This window comes from Charadrius vociferus, unplaced genomic scaffold, assembly GCF_000708025.1.
Source record: "Charadrius vociferus isolate BGI_N301 unplaced genomic scaffold, ASM70802v2 scaffold19, whole genome shotgun sequence".
Taxonomy (NCBI): domain Eukaryota; kingdom Metazoa; phylum Chordata; class Aves; order Charadriiformes; family Charadriidae; genus Charadrius; species Charadrius vociferus.
In genome coordinates, this window is record NW_009650173.1 from 1,697,048 (window position 1) to 1,715,289 (window position 18,242).

The 18,242-nt window shown below is 38.8% G+C and overlaps 1 protein-coding gene across 1 annotated transcript; it reads left to right on the plus strand.

Moving 5' to 3' along the window:
• Positions 1-206: 206 nt before the first annotated feature.
• On the plus strand, positions 207-17,617 carry OVCH2 (ovochymase 2). Its single transcript, XM_009892693.1, has 20 exons — positions 207-297; positions 2,050-2,159; positions 2,831-2,922; positions 4,063-4,235; positions 5,217-5,312; positions 5,715-5,866; positions 6,569-6,764; positions 8,277-8,300; positions 9,713-9,803; positions 9,907-10,040; positions 10,455-10,595; positions 11,563-11,693; positions 12,085-12,178; positions 12,999-13,130; positions 13,540-13,620; positions 14,275-14,461; positions 15,878-15,947; positions 16,458-16,653; positions 16,911-17,062; positions 17,390-17,617. Exons 1-20 carry the CDS (start codon positions 207-209, stop codon positions 17,615-17,617), a joined length of 2,571 nt encoding a protein of 856 aa, XP_009890995.1.
• Positions 17,618-18,242: the final 625 nt, after the last annotated feature.

Consider the following 18,242-nt stretch of genomic DNA (forward strand, 5'->3'; position numbering starts at 1 on the left):
TACAGCAAAGACTTTAGTAATTGCATAGAAAAGAATCATGCTCGGTTAAATTTGGAAAACTTACTTGTGCAGGTAAGTGCTTTCTGGTCGGATTAATGAGTAACTTCTACTTCAATTAGTTGCTGTTCTCCTGCAGTATAGTATTTGGGCTGCTTTTTCTCTATAAAAACTCTCCCTGTTCTCACGCAGTCATTTTGCACCCCAAGATGCGCGTTGCCCCCAGTAAGCTGCAGTTACTCCTGACGGGGATAGTTTGTATTACAGAGTTTCGTGCTGTACCATCTGCTCTTCACAAAGGTAGGATGACAATTTCACATCTAGCTTTAACAGTTTTTGAAGTACTAATGGGTTTGTTCTTAGGCAGTGATGAGCATGGGAGTCAGTGCTGAAATAAAGAAGCTGCACTAGTTTAACCCCTTAAGTTTTTGACCCTAAAAGGTCGTAGCCCTCGACAGAAATTAGCATTAGAATAGTTGGTCTAGTTTTCATTCTTTGCTTTTGTTCCAATCCAAGTCTGTAACTGAAAGCTCTCTTGAGAGTCTGTAAAAGTCAGGAATCTCTTGGGCTTATGAATGCTACGGAGCAGAAGATTTTAGAGTTTGTCAAAATATAGATAATATAAGTTTGGTATAGTATTAATATAAATATTAACTTGTAACTTATATTAGGAGAATAGACTTATTCAATGCTGAAAGAAAAAAGGAAGGTTTATTAATCTGATTTTTTTATTCTATTTACTTATTTTTGCCTGTTCCTCCAGTACCAAATTCCCTTTGGTAAAACCTAAACTCCGGTTTTTAAAATTTTGTCTCTGTTTCCTCCTTCCCCTTTCCTCACTGTATCTTTGCACATGGGAGAAAGATGGGTGCAGTGAGAATTAGGCAAGAATGAAAAAAATCAGATAAATGAACTGGATCATTTCTATATGAAGCCTTTTGCATTTGAAAGTAAGTAGCATTGTGTCAGCATTACTGTGACACTGTAATCACTTGCACCACCCATGCTAATCCTGAGGATGATTGCAAAACCCTTTTTGTAGGTGGTATAAGCTGCTTTTTATAGTTTGGAGGATTCCACATTTTCCAGGCAGTGTATACAAGTATTGGTCCCCCATCCTTTGAATACAGCTACCTCTCTGCCAAAGCAACAACAAAATATTCCAAGTTTATGGATGCTAAATTTTTCCCAATGTAGTGTTTAACAGAATTTGTAGTAAAATGTTTGTCTTCAATGAATTTTTGTACAGCTTTAAGAAAAAATAAAATTGCGGCCACTGCTGAGTTTGGGAAGTGCATTACAAAGAATTCCTCTGTTACAGTGTTCTGGTTGGCAGAATGGGTTGCTTTGCTTCTATCTTTCTTAAAATAATGCCAAATCAGTAGTTATCACCACAAATATTTGTTTCTGTAAATATACTCCTTTACAAATACGTAAATATTATCAGCTTCACTTAACCATAGTAGTTGATGATAATTATAGCGAGTTAAGAAGAAATAAAGTTGCCCCATAATAGTTGTTCTGGAGAAATTCAGCCACTGTTGTTTGTCATCAAGTTCAATATGTTGTGCATTTTGGTCCTGTTTGTCCAAAATATTTTAAGTACAAATGCTGGGTGTAAAGAGATTTCTAAAAGCGATAATCAAACAGTGGTTTAGTCCCCCAAAACTTGCTTGAAAGAGAATGTTGACATTCAGAAAGTTCAAGTGAGCATGTACCTAACGAGAACATTAATATACATACACACACACATATTTGCTCATGGCAGGCAAAATTTAATATTTGTGATACAATCGAATGAAAAAGTGCTTATTTGGATAACTTCTGCAAAATAAAGCACATTGCCCTTTTCTTAGCCCAATTTAGCCTTAGTCTCAGCAGTTTGTATTAGGAACTGTAAAATGGGGTTACTGTTGCGGCAGAGAGAGTGCATTGATCTCCATGCCAGGCCGTGCCTTCCAATTACTGTGTGTTACTTATGTGTTACTAAAAAGTAGAAAAACTTAAATCCAGTCTAAATCCTTCCTCTTTTTCTCCCCTTTTACTCCTCAGATCCTAAGTGTGGGCAGGAAGTTCAGGAGCCAAAACCGTGGAGTTACCTTAACCTTTTCACTCGGATTGTTGGGGGAAGCCAGGTGAAACAAGGCTCACATCCATGGCAGGTTTGCACAAGCAAATGTGGTTTTATCTTCAGAACAATTCCTGACTTTCCGTAGAAATGACAAAAGAAGAGAACAGGTATACTTAGTGCTTACTGAGACCTTTGGTGTATTGTTGAGCTCCACCCTGCTTCTATGAAAAGCAGTGAAACAGCTAGAGAGGACACGGAACCTGTCCTGCTCCCTGATAAACCTTCGCTTATCATTTTTTATTTTGTTTATCATTATTTCTGAAAGAGCATCTGTAGATTAGTCCATTGTAAAGAGGCATGGATGAAACCGCTCAAAAATAGGATGCTGAAGGACTTCACCTCCAGCCACTGATTGTTGTCAGGCATCATGGATTTGCGGTGCCCCCAGTGACCTGCAAAGGAAAAATTCCCAACTGACTAGTAACCTTTACAGAGCGCCGAGTACCTCAGCGACTTGGCATTTATTTCATGTATGTTGCTTTTATCCAGGTACCAAGTCACAGCTGAGGGGAACAGCAAGGTCTAAGATCTCTTAGACTCAAGGACTGCGAGAATGCCATGAAAGCACGTTTGATTGAAATGCAGTGTGTACTTTAGCTGTGTGAATCTTCAGAGAGTACCTGCATGTACGCTCTCCTTTCGTCCTCAAATGCAATCAGAGCAGATTTTCTTTAGTTGACGTGCCTTCTTTACCTGATGCAGGTTTCCTTGAAACGAAGACAAAAGCATTTCTGTGGAGGCACCATTGTTTCTGCTCAGTGGGTGGTCACGGCAGCTCACTGCATCTTAGACAGGTATGGATGTGGTGTTTCAGGAGCAGGGTGCAGGTGCAGAAAAACATTGATTATAAAAGTGCGTGCGCGCTGTAGCATCTCTTGCTTACAGATGCTACCCTTTCATTTGTAACCAATATTTTCCATGTTTTAACAGAAAGGGAGAAAAAACATAACTTTTGAACATCTCAAAAATAATTAAGAATAAAATAATCCTACAGGGATTGGTAGAGACTGATTTTCTTTGGAAGTCTAGGTAAAAATCTGTACCTAACTATAATTATCAGTTGACCGCAATTATTTTTTTAGTGGTAACAACTGGCAGAGTATATGCAATGAAGTGGCAAATGGATGGAGCACTGACCTCTTGCATGCTGACGATGTCCAGCCTTAGTGCTAAAAAAAATAAATAAAAAAATGATCAGTGAATGTTGTATGGAAGGTGTCAGTCCTGATTCTGTGGTGGCTTCACTGAGGTTCTAATTCCCTTATAATTAATGCTGAATCTTTCTACTTGTGAATCACCTGAAATTATAAGTTTGGTCTGTATCTGGCATCGTATGTGATCACATCTTGGTCCAATTAGCCACTAACTGCAGAGTTTATATTAACTACAGAAGGACAGGCAATATTTAAATCGGCATAAAGCCTCTTGACACAAAAGGAGTTCTTCAAGTCTGGTGAATAAATTTGAAGCAGAATAAAAAGTTTATAATGATTGCTTTTGTGTTTCCTTGCTGCGTATCTGATCTGGTATTAGGAGCCAGGATTCGCTGTGTTTGTAAGGTATAAACTGAGAACGCTAGATGATAGCCTTATTTTTTCTGTACTTTCCTATATCCAAATCTTCCCTCCTCCTTCAAAAAAGCATTGTGACTGAACATTTTTAAACACAGTAAGAGCACCTGGCTCCTTAGTGGACCACCAAACGACAGTCAGAAGTGTAGCTAAATGATCTTTCTTCTCAGTCCTTTTCATGTCCCAGTTTCTACTGCAGGGCATACTCTGACTCTTGCTGACTGTACATATTAATTGTTCTAAAATCTGAAGATGAAAGGTATTAGGTATCAGTAGTAATAACTTTTCTGTTCAAAAACAACTATATTTTTTCCTTTCATTTTGAAGATTTGGTAGCTGAACTTCTATTTTTCTGTTCTACAGGAACATACTCCAGTACTTGAATGTGACCGCAGGAGAGCATGATTTGAGGATCAGGGAGAATGGCGAGCAGACGCTCCCTGTTAAGTATGTCATTAAGCATCCCAGCTTTGACCCCAGAAGGCCAATGAACTATGACATTGCCCTTCTGAAGCTGGATGGAGCCTTCAACTTCAGTAAGGCCATAGTTATCTGTGATCTTTTTTGGTGGGGAAGGCAAGGCCTTTGTTTCTCCCAGAGGCTGTGAAAAGTCTTGAAACTCAGTTTAAATCCATTTCCCAGCTCTCAGATTATACCACTAAAAATCCCCAGAGTATTTTGCGACTGAAGTATTTAAAATACAAGAGGTAAGTCAGAAAAATGTATCAGTTGGATTAAATGGTCTTCTTCAGACCTAATACTCCCTCGAAGAAAAACTTATTGCTCTTTGTATACAGGAGACTAAAATCTGACCAAATAGGTGGTTTTATTTTTTATCGAAGGTGTAGGTGGAAATTTTTGCCTGTGGTGAACAGTAAAGCTAAGCAAAGGCTGACCAGAGCTCACAGCATACCACAGTACTGCTGTTCATCCTCTTTTCCCTCGCTGCAGACTGCAGAAGGGTGCATGGGATTATCTTCAGTCCTGGCAGAGTGGTCCTTCTGGGGGCTGGAAGAGGAGGGGAGGACAGCTGGTGCTCCCCTCTTTCCTGGCCTGCAAGCCAGCCGTTTCTCAGCTGTACGCTGACTTTGCCTTACAGTCATGTTCTCTGTAAGGCTCCTTTACATCAGTTTTACATAATATTGAGGTGCGTAGGAGAGTCCACCTGACACTTTGCTTTTCCAGAGGCTCCAGCTTGCATTGCTAGGTTGCTCTTTCTTTGCCACCACAAAGGTGAGTGGCTGCTTTTCCTGATGGCATTTTGGATCATGACAGCAGCTAAGTTTAAGATGAATGGCAAGGCCTGGGCTGAAGCTTGTGGCATTCGTGGCTTTCTTTTTCCATTCCAAAACACTACAAAGTGGAGGCACAGATAAATGGTCAAATGCCAGATTAATTTTTCAGATGCCACAAAAATAACAATACTTCGTAGTTTTTTTTAAAAAAAACAGAGAAGCAGCTTTTTGGTGGTGTTCTTTCAAATAGTAATCAATAAAATTCATGTCCATGTGTGACAGGTTCATCAGTTTTGCCAGCATGTCTTCCTGATCCAGGTGAAAAGTTTGAAGCAGGATATATCTGCACTGCTTGTGGCTGGGGCCGTTTAAATGAGAGTAAGCCACTTGAATTGTTCCTTGACATTCAGTTTTTCAGTGTCTTATTTCAGAGGGTAAGAGCTTGATTGCATAGGTCGTAGACAGACCATAAAAAAAAAAACATCAACTGGTCATAAGAATTGTAATCTCAAAATGGGATTTTTGCTAGCTTCTGTGCCTGCTGTGAATTACCTCAAAATGCATTGCTATGATACATAGGCCTGTATTTCAATTTGGAAATGTTTTTAAATTTATTTGAGTAAAACTGCTTATGTACACCAAACTGGAGGTTTATCTAACCATAAAACGTCTTGAAGCAAGCTAACGACGCCTTTTTTTTTTTTTTTTTAATGGCATATTAGCTGTGACATTAAATTCACCTTTCAGCATTTGTTACGAACAATTCGGTTTGTGTTTCAGATGGAGTACTCCCTCAGGTCTTATATGAAGTCAATCTACCAATCCTAAACAGTAAGGAGTGTTCAAGAGCATTATCAACTTTAAAGAAACCCATCCAAGGTGACACTATAATGTGTGCAGGATTTCCAGACGGAGGAAAAGATGCCTGCCAGGTCAGCTGAACTGGGACCCTTGGGTACTTACAAGTGTTTCTCAGAAGCTCACAGCCCTGTGTGCCTGAGTGAATAAATACACTGCAAAAATGCCATATTTGGAGTGTTTTTATTTTGATGTGTGAACTCTTTCAAAGGTTCTGTATGAGGCAATACACTTAATTATATCATTCCATTTTAATTATGGTATGAGTTGTATGACAGGTTCCTGAGAGCAGTTTTGCAGTGTATCCCAGCACAATAATGCTTAGGGCTTTCTAACTTCAGAACACTTGATAAATTAATTATTTGATGTTGCTAAGATCCTAAGGCGGAAAGTAGAAAGTATTGCCTTGCATTAGAGGAAGGAAAGGAAGTGAGATAAAGGTTAAGTGATTATTCCTTGTCATGCGGGTAAAAAAAAAAAAAGCTCTTTGCTCCTTTTTACATGCTAAAGCACAAGTGTGTATCCACAAGGGAGTTAGTCTCTCTCTCCCCCTCTTGACAATCTTGACTAAACACAAGAAAAAAGGAAGTGTCTTTCTTCACAGTTGGTTTGTTTGTTTTTTTTTAAATTGCTGTTCCCTATGTTGCAGGTTTGTTAGCATGGCACAAAAGAAAACTCAATAAACTGTTTAAGGCATAAACTCTTTAAGGCTTGCTCAGTGGTATGAACCCACTTTTGTAAGCTGTGGGTTGTGGGCTTTTGCTTGTTTTTTACAGGGAGACTCAGGAGGCCCTCTTTTGTGCCGACGCAAGCATGGTGCCTGGACTCTTGCTGGTGTGATCTCCTGGGGGATGGGATGTGCTCGTGGCTGGATAAGTAATGAGAAAAAGAAACATTACAACAGAGGATCTCCAGGAATATTCACAGACCTCAGTGCAGTGCTTTCCTGGATTCAAGAGAACGTGGGCGCTGGTATTGAGTCTCCACAGTAATGTGTCCCTCCCTTTTGACAACTCTGCTGTCTCATAATGATATTTCCTTTAATTTTATCTTTTTCAAGATATAGCGCTTACTTTTTCCTGACAACGCACTATAGCATTTCACAATGCCTCTAAGTATATGGTGCTGATTGGCAGTTGCCAAAAACTACTTGAGAGCATTGTAAGTGTTTGATTCTCTTCCACTTTGCCTCCTACTTGGACTATATATGTGTATATATATATTTGTATTTTTTTTTAGTACTTTAAGAATGGTCCTTTTATCCAGCTAGCTGGTTAGCCTGCTATGTTTGGTTTTAAGTGGACATTCACCAGTTGGAAGTGTTTGAAATTCCATACACACCTCTTCAAATTCAGTTGTCATTTTTCTCAGCTAAAATATGTTGGATCAAACATTTGACTACATGGGGAAAAGTGATGCTCTCAGAAGTGGTTTTGCTTACTTGCCCAAAAGGCTACATGTGGCCTCTGTGCAGGGGAACAGCATGAAAATTAGCCATCACTTCCAAAGTCATGGAGCTGGAGATATACATGACAGTCTGTCCAGGGGTGAACTTCACTCAGAGCATTAAGAAACTGAATTAATATTTTCTTCCAGTTTGGGCTATTTTTGTTTGAAAGTATTGGAGATTGTGTTAAAATTTATGCATAGAACTGAAAAACTGAGGAGGGGTGTTTAAGAGGTTTTGCTAGTCAATGATAAATTTGCAAGGGAAAAAAACCAATAAAACTTTCCCATTAGAAACCAACTTCAACTGGTGATTGAAAAAAGAAACCCTCATAATATTGGATAAAAATGAAAAGGGTTTAGCTTCAGAAAAATGTTTTGCTTTTCAATTTAAAAACAACAAAAAAAGAGAGAGACAAAGGTTTCTTTACTAAAAATTTACTAGTTGGCCTATTTTATTATCAGGAAAAAATAATATGATTAACTATTGCAGTAATTAAAGTGTTTTGGCTCCAGTAAACAGAAAAAGAGATCTGGTAGATAAAGTGAAAACACAATTCTGAATTGCATTGCCCTAGGTTTCGCTTGCTTGCTTTTTTATACTGTCGCACTGATGCAAAAGATCTTAATTGTAATTGCTGTCAGGGTTAATGTCTCTGTGTCCCTGATGGATGCTAGCAGTTGGATTCTGCCACCCTTACCTGAAATGTACGGTATTTACTCAACAAGTATGTAGAAAGAGAGTACTGTGCTGCTCAGACTGAGCAGTGGCATATCAATGTATGTGTAATTCTAGAAGTAGCTACTTCAGGATTGTTTATTCCAAAGTCAGCATTGCCTGAACTTGCAATTTTGTTTTAATTCTAAGCCTAGTTTATTGTAGGCACTATGTCCCCAGGAAGCACTTGAATTTGTCTCAGTGCTAGCTGTATAAAATTACCATTTCACACATATAAAAATGAAACCCACATTGTGAATATGAATCTGCAGTAATTTATGCTTCTTTTTCTACCCCTTTCCCTATCCCTTCTTTATTAGATCTGAAAATTAAAAGCTCCGCAGGTGAGTACAGTTTTTTTCTAGTATCTTCTATCTATGTTAGAGTACAAAAATACCCCCAAAATAGCCTGATACATAATTTATGAAGGAAGATACGAAACGTGAAGAAGCTTGACTCAGCAAAGCACTTTTAAATGTATACTTTAAATATATACTTTTTTCTTCCTGGTTCTGTACAAAAAATTACTTAGGTACGGTTGTACTTATGTACTAGTGACTTCAAAAAGGAATTTTCTTTAAGACAGCTACATATATAAAGCCATATTTTTATTGAAATGCAAATAAAATTAATGGGAAAAATGTAGAACAGAGCCTGAAGCGATATATGAAATCTAGTTAGCGAAGTTGATTATGCTTAAAAATATGGATTCTAAATAGAAAGTATGAAGTAAATTAGTAGTACTTTTGCGCAGTTTGTGATGAATCTATCTGCTTGTCTGATGTCTGTTTCTATGAATAAAATGCAACCTCCCCTCCCTCCCTGAAACCTAACCTGGAATGTAAGATGTTATAAGATGTTGAAGTCTTACTTTGCTTCTGCCATGTTTATGTTCTTGTTGGTCACTCTGCTCATCTATGTACAAGTTTATGTAAAGACACTAGAAACAACTCTTGTGAACTAGATCTTAAAACTTTAAATTTAGTAACCTAGTGTGAGATTTTTCAGATGATAAGATTGGGCACACAGTCAGTTTGTATAGACTTGCTGAGGCCAGTGAGAATTGGGTATTTAAGTGCTGTTTGTGTATTTTTGAAGTTTTTTACTGGTTTTCCTAGGACACTTCAGGTAAGATAATCTTCTACGTACACGACTCCTTAAATTTGTTTTCGTATACAGAGTTGTTTATAAATGTCTTACTGACTTACCTTGCAAGCAGAAGGAAAGACAAGAGGAGATAATTTTTGTAAGGAATTGTGTTTCTAGGGACACTTCTCTGGAGAGGAAAGCTTCTGTTTCTTCTATTAAAAGTGTCTCTAATACTGTATTGTGCTGTTGCAAAAGTCTCCTGCTGTAACATAGCCAAGGACATTATTACAAATGGGCTGCAATGAACACTCCTTTCATGTCCCGAGGTATGCATTTTTCCTCCCTGAAAAATATTTATACTGAAATCCTCATTTAACAGGAGGATTAAGTAAAAAGCAAGCACTGCCATTTGTACAATAAAACATGATACCGCGTTGGCAGTGCCTCATTTTTGCTCCCAAATTACGTGTTTTAAAATTGACTTACTATAATTCCAACTAAGAGAGAAAAGGGAGAGGACCCAACATCAGTTTGCCAGCAGAACCAAGGTACAGCTGAGCAATCTTGAGTCTCACAGTATTCTCTAGATATTTGAGCTTTTTGGTGGAACAGATGATTGCATATGTGTCAAACCTGATTCCTTCTATGTTTTAACTCTACCATGCAGCATTTTGTAGCGTTCAGGATGGCAAACTCCCTGACAGCGAAGGAGAATTACGTTTTCCTGGAAGTCCCAAACAGTTCTATCAAAACCACGAGTAAGTAGACAAAACACGGCCTTTCCCCAGAAACTATTCCCTGTACCACTGTAGTTGTTTTTTTGTTGCAGTTTTGTGAAGGGGAACTAACTTGTTGTTCCAGATTGTGTGTGTGGACTCTATTTGTACCAGAAGGGAATTATATATTGCTTCATTTTTCCCACTTTGATATAGAGCCAGAAACATTTTGTGACTATGATTCTTTATCAGTCTATTCAAAAGATGACAGACTTGTTGGTGAGTTGCCACCCACTTACTCTTTGAAATAATCTGTCAGTGTGCTCTTTCATTCTTATGGCAAGTACACCCAATGAGGACATTGTGGTTGATTATGTGTTACTTACGTTTTCATGATGAATACATTGTGACATATGATCTAAAATAAAAGACAGAGTGTGGGAGGAGAAAAGAATGGAAAATGTCTGGTAGGGAACTCTGTCAGCATACGACTTTCTGGTGTCAAGGATTTTCAGTTTTGAATAGTGTGCATCTGTTTGGGCTAATGGGTTAATAGGGAATGTAGAGGAATTAATAGGCAATTTCCTTTTCACCCTAAAATTTTTGTAGCTAAGTTCTAAAAATGGTACATGCAAGTTTTCTCAAGTGACTAAAGACTTTAAACAGTGATTATTCTCTAATATTATATTTCAGGGAAATTCTGTGGAGAAGATCTTCCATTACCTATTTTGATTGGCTCCAATAGTGTAAGGCTGAAATTTGTTTCTGACAACAAGGATTATGGAACTGGTTTTTCCGTGACCTACAAAGCTCTTACACCAGATATCCTTCCTGGTAAGTCTAAGTCTAGTAATATACCCGTCTGCACTCTTGGGTGGTGACTTGAAAAAAATTTTCAGGAGAAAATAAATCAGAGGAAGCTCCTATGGTATTTCTATGTGGATGATGATATGAACAAGGTAAGTGTTGTTAGGCTGCTGTGGGACATTGTGGAGAAACTGGAATGCCAGAAAGAGATAGGATACATGCTGTTGAGGGAAGCCCTCCTTTAACTTTGCCTCTTCTCCATCCATTTTATATAGGATCTAATTTCCTTCCCTGCTTCCAGAATGTTTTAAACCCCAATTAATAAGGTTAGTCAAATGAGCTGAATTTCCAGATGAAAGCTGCTTTGCTAGTCCCAAGCGTACATTCCTGGAGTGGCCCTGAGGGAGGCAGCTAATGCTACGATTCGTGGCGAGTTGCTTTCGGTTTTGCTGTGCAGAGCAGTTCACCATCATTAGGGAGCAGGCCCGAGGGCTGTCTGCTGGGTCTGGACAATCCAGTTACAGACAGACACCTGTTGTTCCTGTTTCTGCAGCTTTTTCCTGCTAGTTTCTTTCCTTGGCAGAGTGTAGGGAGGAATCCCCTCTGAGGGGCCTTGCCGCTGCATAGCTCATCAGGAAGACGTCCTCTTGTTGTGTTTTACGTCTCCACTTCTGTCTCCTGGCAAATGATCTGATGTACCCGTGTCCTGCTCTTTGATCACCCCACACAGGTATCTGTGCCTGCAGCGCACTGCCTGTAGCTGAAGGGGAATGCTGTAGTCGTGGGCTGAATTGCTCTTCTGCCACAGAACAGATTAAAAATTTTCTTTGCATCTTTTTTCAAACAGAAGGATTTGGCTTGTTGCTTTTGTCCTGTTCTCTCTCTCAGCTGTGTGAAAGCACCACAAGAGTCTTTCTGGATTTTTTTTTTGTTATTTGTGAGTGATTTAATGGGAAATCACAGTGCCTCCATTTTTGTTTTCCTGGATTTCCAGATTCTGGCTGTGAGTCCTTAGCTGTCCTTTTTGAAGAGGGAGTGTTACAAAGTATGCACTATCCAGAGCTCTACAGCAACATGGCAGACTGTCAATGGATTATTTGTGCACCAAAGGACCATGTAATCAAGGTATAATATGAGCCCTTCTTGTGTCCACACAATGGAAGTGGGCACCATTGAGTTATAAGAAATCATGCAGGTAAAGACAAGCAAGGTCAGACAACATGAGCTTGAATAATGCTGCTGGATGCAGTTAAGAGAAATCACTTTCCATCGCAAAAGCCAGATAGGTTTTGATTTCTCCTTTAGGTTATAGTAAAATAGGATTTCCTGGTTTAAATTTTCTCATGACAGATTCCTCTAGCAAATGTAATATGCTTTGTATCGCCTGTGAGAGGTCTGAATGTCACAGAAACCAAACCTAAAGGAATCATTGAGAATACCGAAGACCCTATTATAGATCTTTTAATTTTTTCTGTGTGAATTTAACAAGGTTCACTTTTTCATTTTTTATTTAAAGCTTACATACCAGTCTTTTGAAGTAGAAGAGAGTGAAGATTGCTCTTATGATGCCGTGACTGTGTATGAAGATGTGGGAAAAGAGGAGGAAATTGGTTTGACTTTTAATTTTTGACATATTTTGGGGATTACCTGTTTCTTTTATGACTTTCACTAGCCCTTATTTACAGTCTAAAATCAAGTTCACCTCTAGAGTCTCAGGTAATGCTGTAAATACCAGTTTCAGTACTTTGAAAAATACTGCAGGTATTGCTGCTTCTGTTGCGCTTACAGAGGCAAAACCACATTGAACAGAACAGTTTTGTGTATTTAAATTCTGCATGAAAGGCACTTCTGAATTCATGTAAGTGAGGAAAAGGACATAACACAGTAATTTGTCTTTGTAGTAATGATGAGACACAGAAAACACCCAAGAGGTCTCCTTTTCAGGGTCTGGTTGTTCTTCACTCCGGATGAGCATTCATCTAATTCTTGCCACCTTGCTGGCAATTCCCCTGGCTTACATGGAATGAGGGGAAGACCTGTCCCAATCAACTGATTTCAGAATTGCTTGACACTGGTGCTTAGATTAGCGCTAGCAACTGCTAGACCTGAAACACTAACAAGGGGAAATCAAGTTTCCAGTCTGTTTTATGTGTAATGGCAACCTATGACCACAAGTGCTGTAGTAGTGTCTTGTGAAATAATGCAGCAGTCTGCTGGTTCTTATGAGATGATTACTGAACAAGGACAGACTGACAGGAGTAATAGAAGAGTCCTTCAGCCTCAGTCTGCTTATCTCTTCTTTTGTGCATAGTTATTTTTTACCCTCCTGTGTGAGAGCTGGAATACACAGAATATTGGATACCTAATTTTGAAAGAGATAAGGATGAATACATGTTAATCTGCAGTGAACCTTTGCTTTCTCATCTTTAGCTAAGTCTTGCGGATTTGCCCTACCAGCACCTGTTCTAAGCTCTTCTGCTATGATGCTGATTGTGTTTCACTCTGATGAAACAGAGACCTTTGGAGGATTCAGAGCTACAATCTCTTTTATTCATGTTACAGGTAATAGAAGTAGCTTGGGAGACTGCCTCTTTGGAGCAGCACAAAGGTCTCTTCAGTGAATCTGGCTCTTCAGAGTTAGTTTGCTCTAGGAGATTCTCATCTAATAAATTGTTTCAGTGAAAAAACTGTATTGTGAACCTACTGAGGCATGAAATAAAGGGCCTATTGAGTGGGGGAAGAGAAACAATGAATTTCCCCAAAGCCTCAGAGTTTTGTTTTGTGTAAGAGTATTTTGGTGCATTTTAAGTGGCACTTTACAACCATGTGAAGATGTAATAGCACAGATCTGTACTGTAGAAATCTATTTCTTCTGCAAAAATTGTAATAAAGGAAATTAAAGTGATTTTTTAATAAAAATATCACTCAATTGATGTGCCTGCTTAACACATTTACTGTTTTCATTTGCTAGATTTAGATACTTTGGATTCAACTAGTGAAGAAATATACGAAGATACAGATATAACTGAAGAAGGAATACAGGTTACAACAGGTAAGCCAACCTGAATTATATTTTCTTCATGGGAATAGGGAGTACCTTTTGGACTGTAATTTAAATGTTTTTTTCTCCAAATATTTAATGGATGCAGTCTGAATTGTCCCAGAATTTTTCATTAAGATATTTTGAGGAAATTAAAAGATGAATAGTAACACTTCTACGCTTTGGCTTTAGAATAGCAGAACCTAATTTTTCTTGTTTTCTTTGCATTGCTGTAAATGACTTAAAAAGACAATGACATTATTTCAGCTCGTATGTCAGTTTACACCTATTTGCTTTGGTGAAAATAATTGCAAAGAGTACAGGGTAGTTGAAAATAACAGCCAGCACTTTAGGACTTCCCTTTTCCCCTCCAGTACTTTATGGAGACCGGGATGAGTCCATATTCATTGTAGGTTTGAGGCTAAAACTTTTGAAGGTAAGCAGTTGCTTTCATCTTGGTGAAGCTCTGTTTTTGCTAAGATCATCTCCTTGTGCTATCTCTAAACATTTGGATCCTTTGTAATGAGAGAAGTTGAAAGATTTAGCAAACAAAGGGAGGGGGGAAGCCTGAGAAAGTTGTGGGGTAGCTCTTAAATGGGCTGTTCTTTGCTTCTCCATATCTTAACCTCTAAAGACTTCTAGAGACATCAGTGCTTTCTGTTTTAGATGATATTTGTGGAATGCCTTCAAATCAGCCCAGGTTCATCTTCAGTAGGATAATTGGAGGGGAAGAAGCTGTACCGTACTCATGGCCTTGGCAGGTCAGTGTACAAATTTCAGATGAGCATATCTGTGGAGGCGCAATTCTTGCCAAAGAATGGGTTGTCACAGCTGCTCACTGCTTTAATTCTAAGTAAGTACACTGGGATGAACCCTTCCCTGGGAACTTCTGTAATTTCATGGTGCATCTCTGCCAGCGTGCAGGGTGGCTGGCACAATTTCAGTTGCCCCCTACTTGCAACTCACACGGGCATAGGATTCTTTTGCTCCACATGCATGTACTAGGATTAGAGTGGCTACTAAGTAAATAGCCTACTTCTATAGGCTTGGTTTTCATTCGGGTCAGTTTTCAGAAGAGATGACAAGATACTAAGTCCTCTGTCATCTGTCACTTACTCTTAGGTAACTTCATTGTGTTTGGGTCATTTAAAGAGCATGTTTTCATGCAGCTAGAATCAACCTATCCAAAAATGAAAAAAAATATTGAATTTGTGTAGATTTTTGAGGACGTACAGGAGGCTTTTGTGCATAGGGTTGATGGCATTCCCTTATTAAGAACCTATCAATCTGTTAAATCAGATAATATGGAGATTTTTCTGTCTTTAGTGAGAGGAGACAAAAGGATAGTCTCTGTGACTTTTGGACTCTTTAAAATACTTTCTAAAATGCAATTTGTTTATTCACCTCTTAGGCTGAACACTACCTATTTTGAAGTTCAAATTAATTACAAGTATATTAATTTAAAATTTACATACATTGGGTCATTAAAATATTTTTTTAAAAGTCTTCCCAGGATTGATGATAATTAGGTATTCTGGCCTGTTTTCAAATAAAGTTGCAATTACTTGAAAATGCAAATAAGCTTTCAAAAGCCCCAAATACCAAAGATGCTTATATGTCTATATTCTCCATTTCTTTGATTCTCTTCCCCACCCTTACAAAAATGGGGATCTGAAATGCAAGTGCTGTTTCCAATTTTGGACTTCAACTTCTAAGTTTTATATACTAGTTTGCAAAATGTTATGTTGGGAGCGTTGCTGCTTGTGTTGAAGTACTGCTTTAAGAGCCATACTAATGAGGAATTCTCTATTGTACATTGCCATCGCATCAGAATTTGTGTACGTAGCTTAATGATTCTACACAACTAATTTCATCAAGGAGCTATGAAAGATTTTCAGGCACTAAGAGGGTTTGGTTAAGAAACCAAAGAGTGAAATGAAATGTTTCTGTTGCATTTCTTTATGTCTCTTGATAGTAGTAGTAATGTTTTAGAGGTCACCCCTTTTTTTTCATTAAGAAAGTAGGGACCAGCACTGTCCCTGTATGGTGTGGACCATTCAGGCCTTGTGTTCCGCATCAGGCACCTTCCATCCTTATAAAAGTGACCTTTCAGTTCTCTGTCTGAGAGATCCTAGTGCCTCATCATGAGAATATTTCACGCTCCCTAGAAGACAATGGGAAGATTTCTGTAGATTTGTATGGGAGTGTGGGTCTCAGGAGTTGCGGTTGTACCAGCCTGAGAATGTACTTACTCTCTTTTTGTCTTTAGGGAACTATACAGAGACTTATGGATGGTGGTAACAGGGCTTCATGATCTTACAGAGCAAGAATACAGACAGGTACTATACGTTTTGCTTCATAATAAAATATAAATCAATCTTGCAAATAGTTTTTCGTGTAAATGTATCTCCCAAATTGTTCACAATGAAGCAGTCTAACAGCCTGCATGCTGCCCTTAATCTGCATTTACACAACAGCTTTTGTGTGACTCTCAAAGAAATTGTATCAACACAGACCTGTGCCTTCACCAGTAATGAACTCCAAAGCTCAGTATTCTGCAGAAGGTGAGGGTGGGGAGTGTGTTGCCTTTAAATTCCCTCGATAAATGTCTTTCTAAGACCTTCTTCCTAAGCTTGCTAGATGGAGTTTCCTGATGTTCCCCGGTCTGTGTCTAAGAGGCATAATTTTGACTCGTTAATATAAGAAAGCTGGTAACTTCAGTGCTGCTTTTAAATGTTTCCTCCTCTTAAGGCATCTTGCATATGGCCTGAAAAGTTGTAAAACCGATGTTACTTAAAGAGTCAAATTCCCAAGTCATTCAGAAAATGTCAATGTCCTTGCTTTCCTAGAAAAGGTCAGTGAAGCGGTATATTATACATCCAAGTTTTAACAAGACCACTATGGACTCTGATATTGCCTTATTGCAACTGGCTGAGCCCTTAGAATTCAACGACTACGTGCGCCCCGTGTGCCTCCCTGCCAAGGACGAGGCAGTTCAGCCCTCAAGGGTGTGTGTTGTCACAGGATGGGGTTCCCATGAAGAAGGTATGCAGTCTTTGCCATTTTGATTGTAGCTGTGCTTTTAACATTCATTCTGTCTCTACATTAGTTTCTGGAAAAGAGACGTGTTAAAAAAGTTTTCACTTTTGTAAGCTCAGCTAGACATGCAGGGAAATGGGAGGGAGAGGGGAAGAAATCAGATAATTTAGATTGAGACCATTTGAAAAGGGGAGTAGTAAAGCTTCTTTCTGGAATCACTGATTCATGCCCCTACTGCTTTCTGAGATGTCGTTTACTTCAAGACAGAGAAAAGGGGAAAAAACTGCATCAGCTGGAAGTTCCCATCCTGGTGCTTGACACATGTCAGAGCTATTACGTAAATCTTCCCAGTAAGGTGACCCAGAGGATGATCTGTGCTGGATTCCCTCTGGAAGAAGGCAAGGACTCATGCACAGTAAGTTGCGCACATCACCTTTGCCTGCTGACGCTTGGGGTATGGCCAGATGGGTTCTGAAAAGGGGAGTGTTAAAACCTCACTAAGAGCTGTTTTCCTGCAAACAGGCAGTAAGTGATTTACTATGAAAGACTCCTTAATAGTAGAATTTTAATTACTTGCACTGCAAAAAGAGGTACTTCCCTTGAACAAAGGTTATTTCTTTGTCTTTTAAAAACAGAAACCTCCAAACACATGAGCAGCTGGGACCTCTCCTAGCTGAACTGATATTCTAAAAATATAAGGATTGATGTTAACTCATAACAAGATTCCTTTGTCCTTGTGCAGGGTGATTCTGGTGGCCCATTAGTTTGTCCTTCAGAAGATAACTCAGGATTTTACACCCTTCATGGAATCACTAGCTGGGGCTTGGGATGTGGAAGGAAGAGCTACCCAGGAGTATACACAAATGTCGGTGTCTTTGTTGATTGGATCAAGCAGAGTGTTAATAGTAGTGGTATGTATGAAAAAAAAACAACAAACCAACAATTAAATGAATCCGTTTACTATTGCTAGAGGCTTAATTCGAGGTCTTTTTCCAGGGTGCCATTTTTATATTTGGGTATCCAGCACTTCCTGCAATCTTGGCTGTTTAAAATACCTGCAGCTGAATGCCCAGTAACAGACAAATCTAAATCAGTAGTCACTCCTGAATATCTTATTTCTTCTGGATGTATTATTTTTCCCTTCTTTGTTGCATTTCTTGTGTTGATGAATATGTTTTCCTTACTGCTGCTTTGCTGCTTTGTTTCTTAGGGTTGGGAGGAGGCATGAACTGACATGTGATGACAGCTGATTTCACTTCGACAAGTTTACAGCCTGCCTTTGTTGATAACCTTTGCAAAGTTTACCGTGTTTTATTTTTCTCCTTTTTGTAGATCTCCCAGTTTTCATGGTGCGACCATCAAAAGACCAATTCTGATGGACCACATTGTAAAACACTTCCAAAGCACAAATGTCATTGAAAGCAAAATTTGGTGAGAGCGTGTTAGTTCATGATTGGTGAGCAGATTCCAAAGTAACTGGTACTTACCCTGGTGAATTTACAGCTGATTTACTTGAATTGAGACTTTGGCTTTACGCATGTGTGCTTGGAGCAGACACAAGTTACTTGCAGGCTTCTACACTCTGTTAATCTATT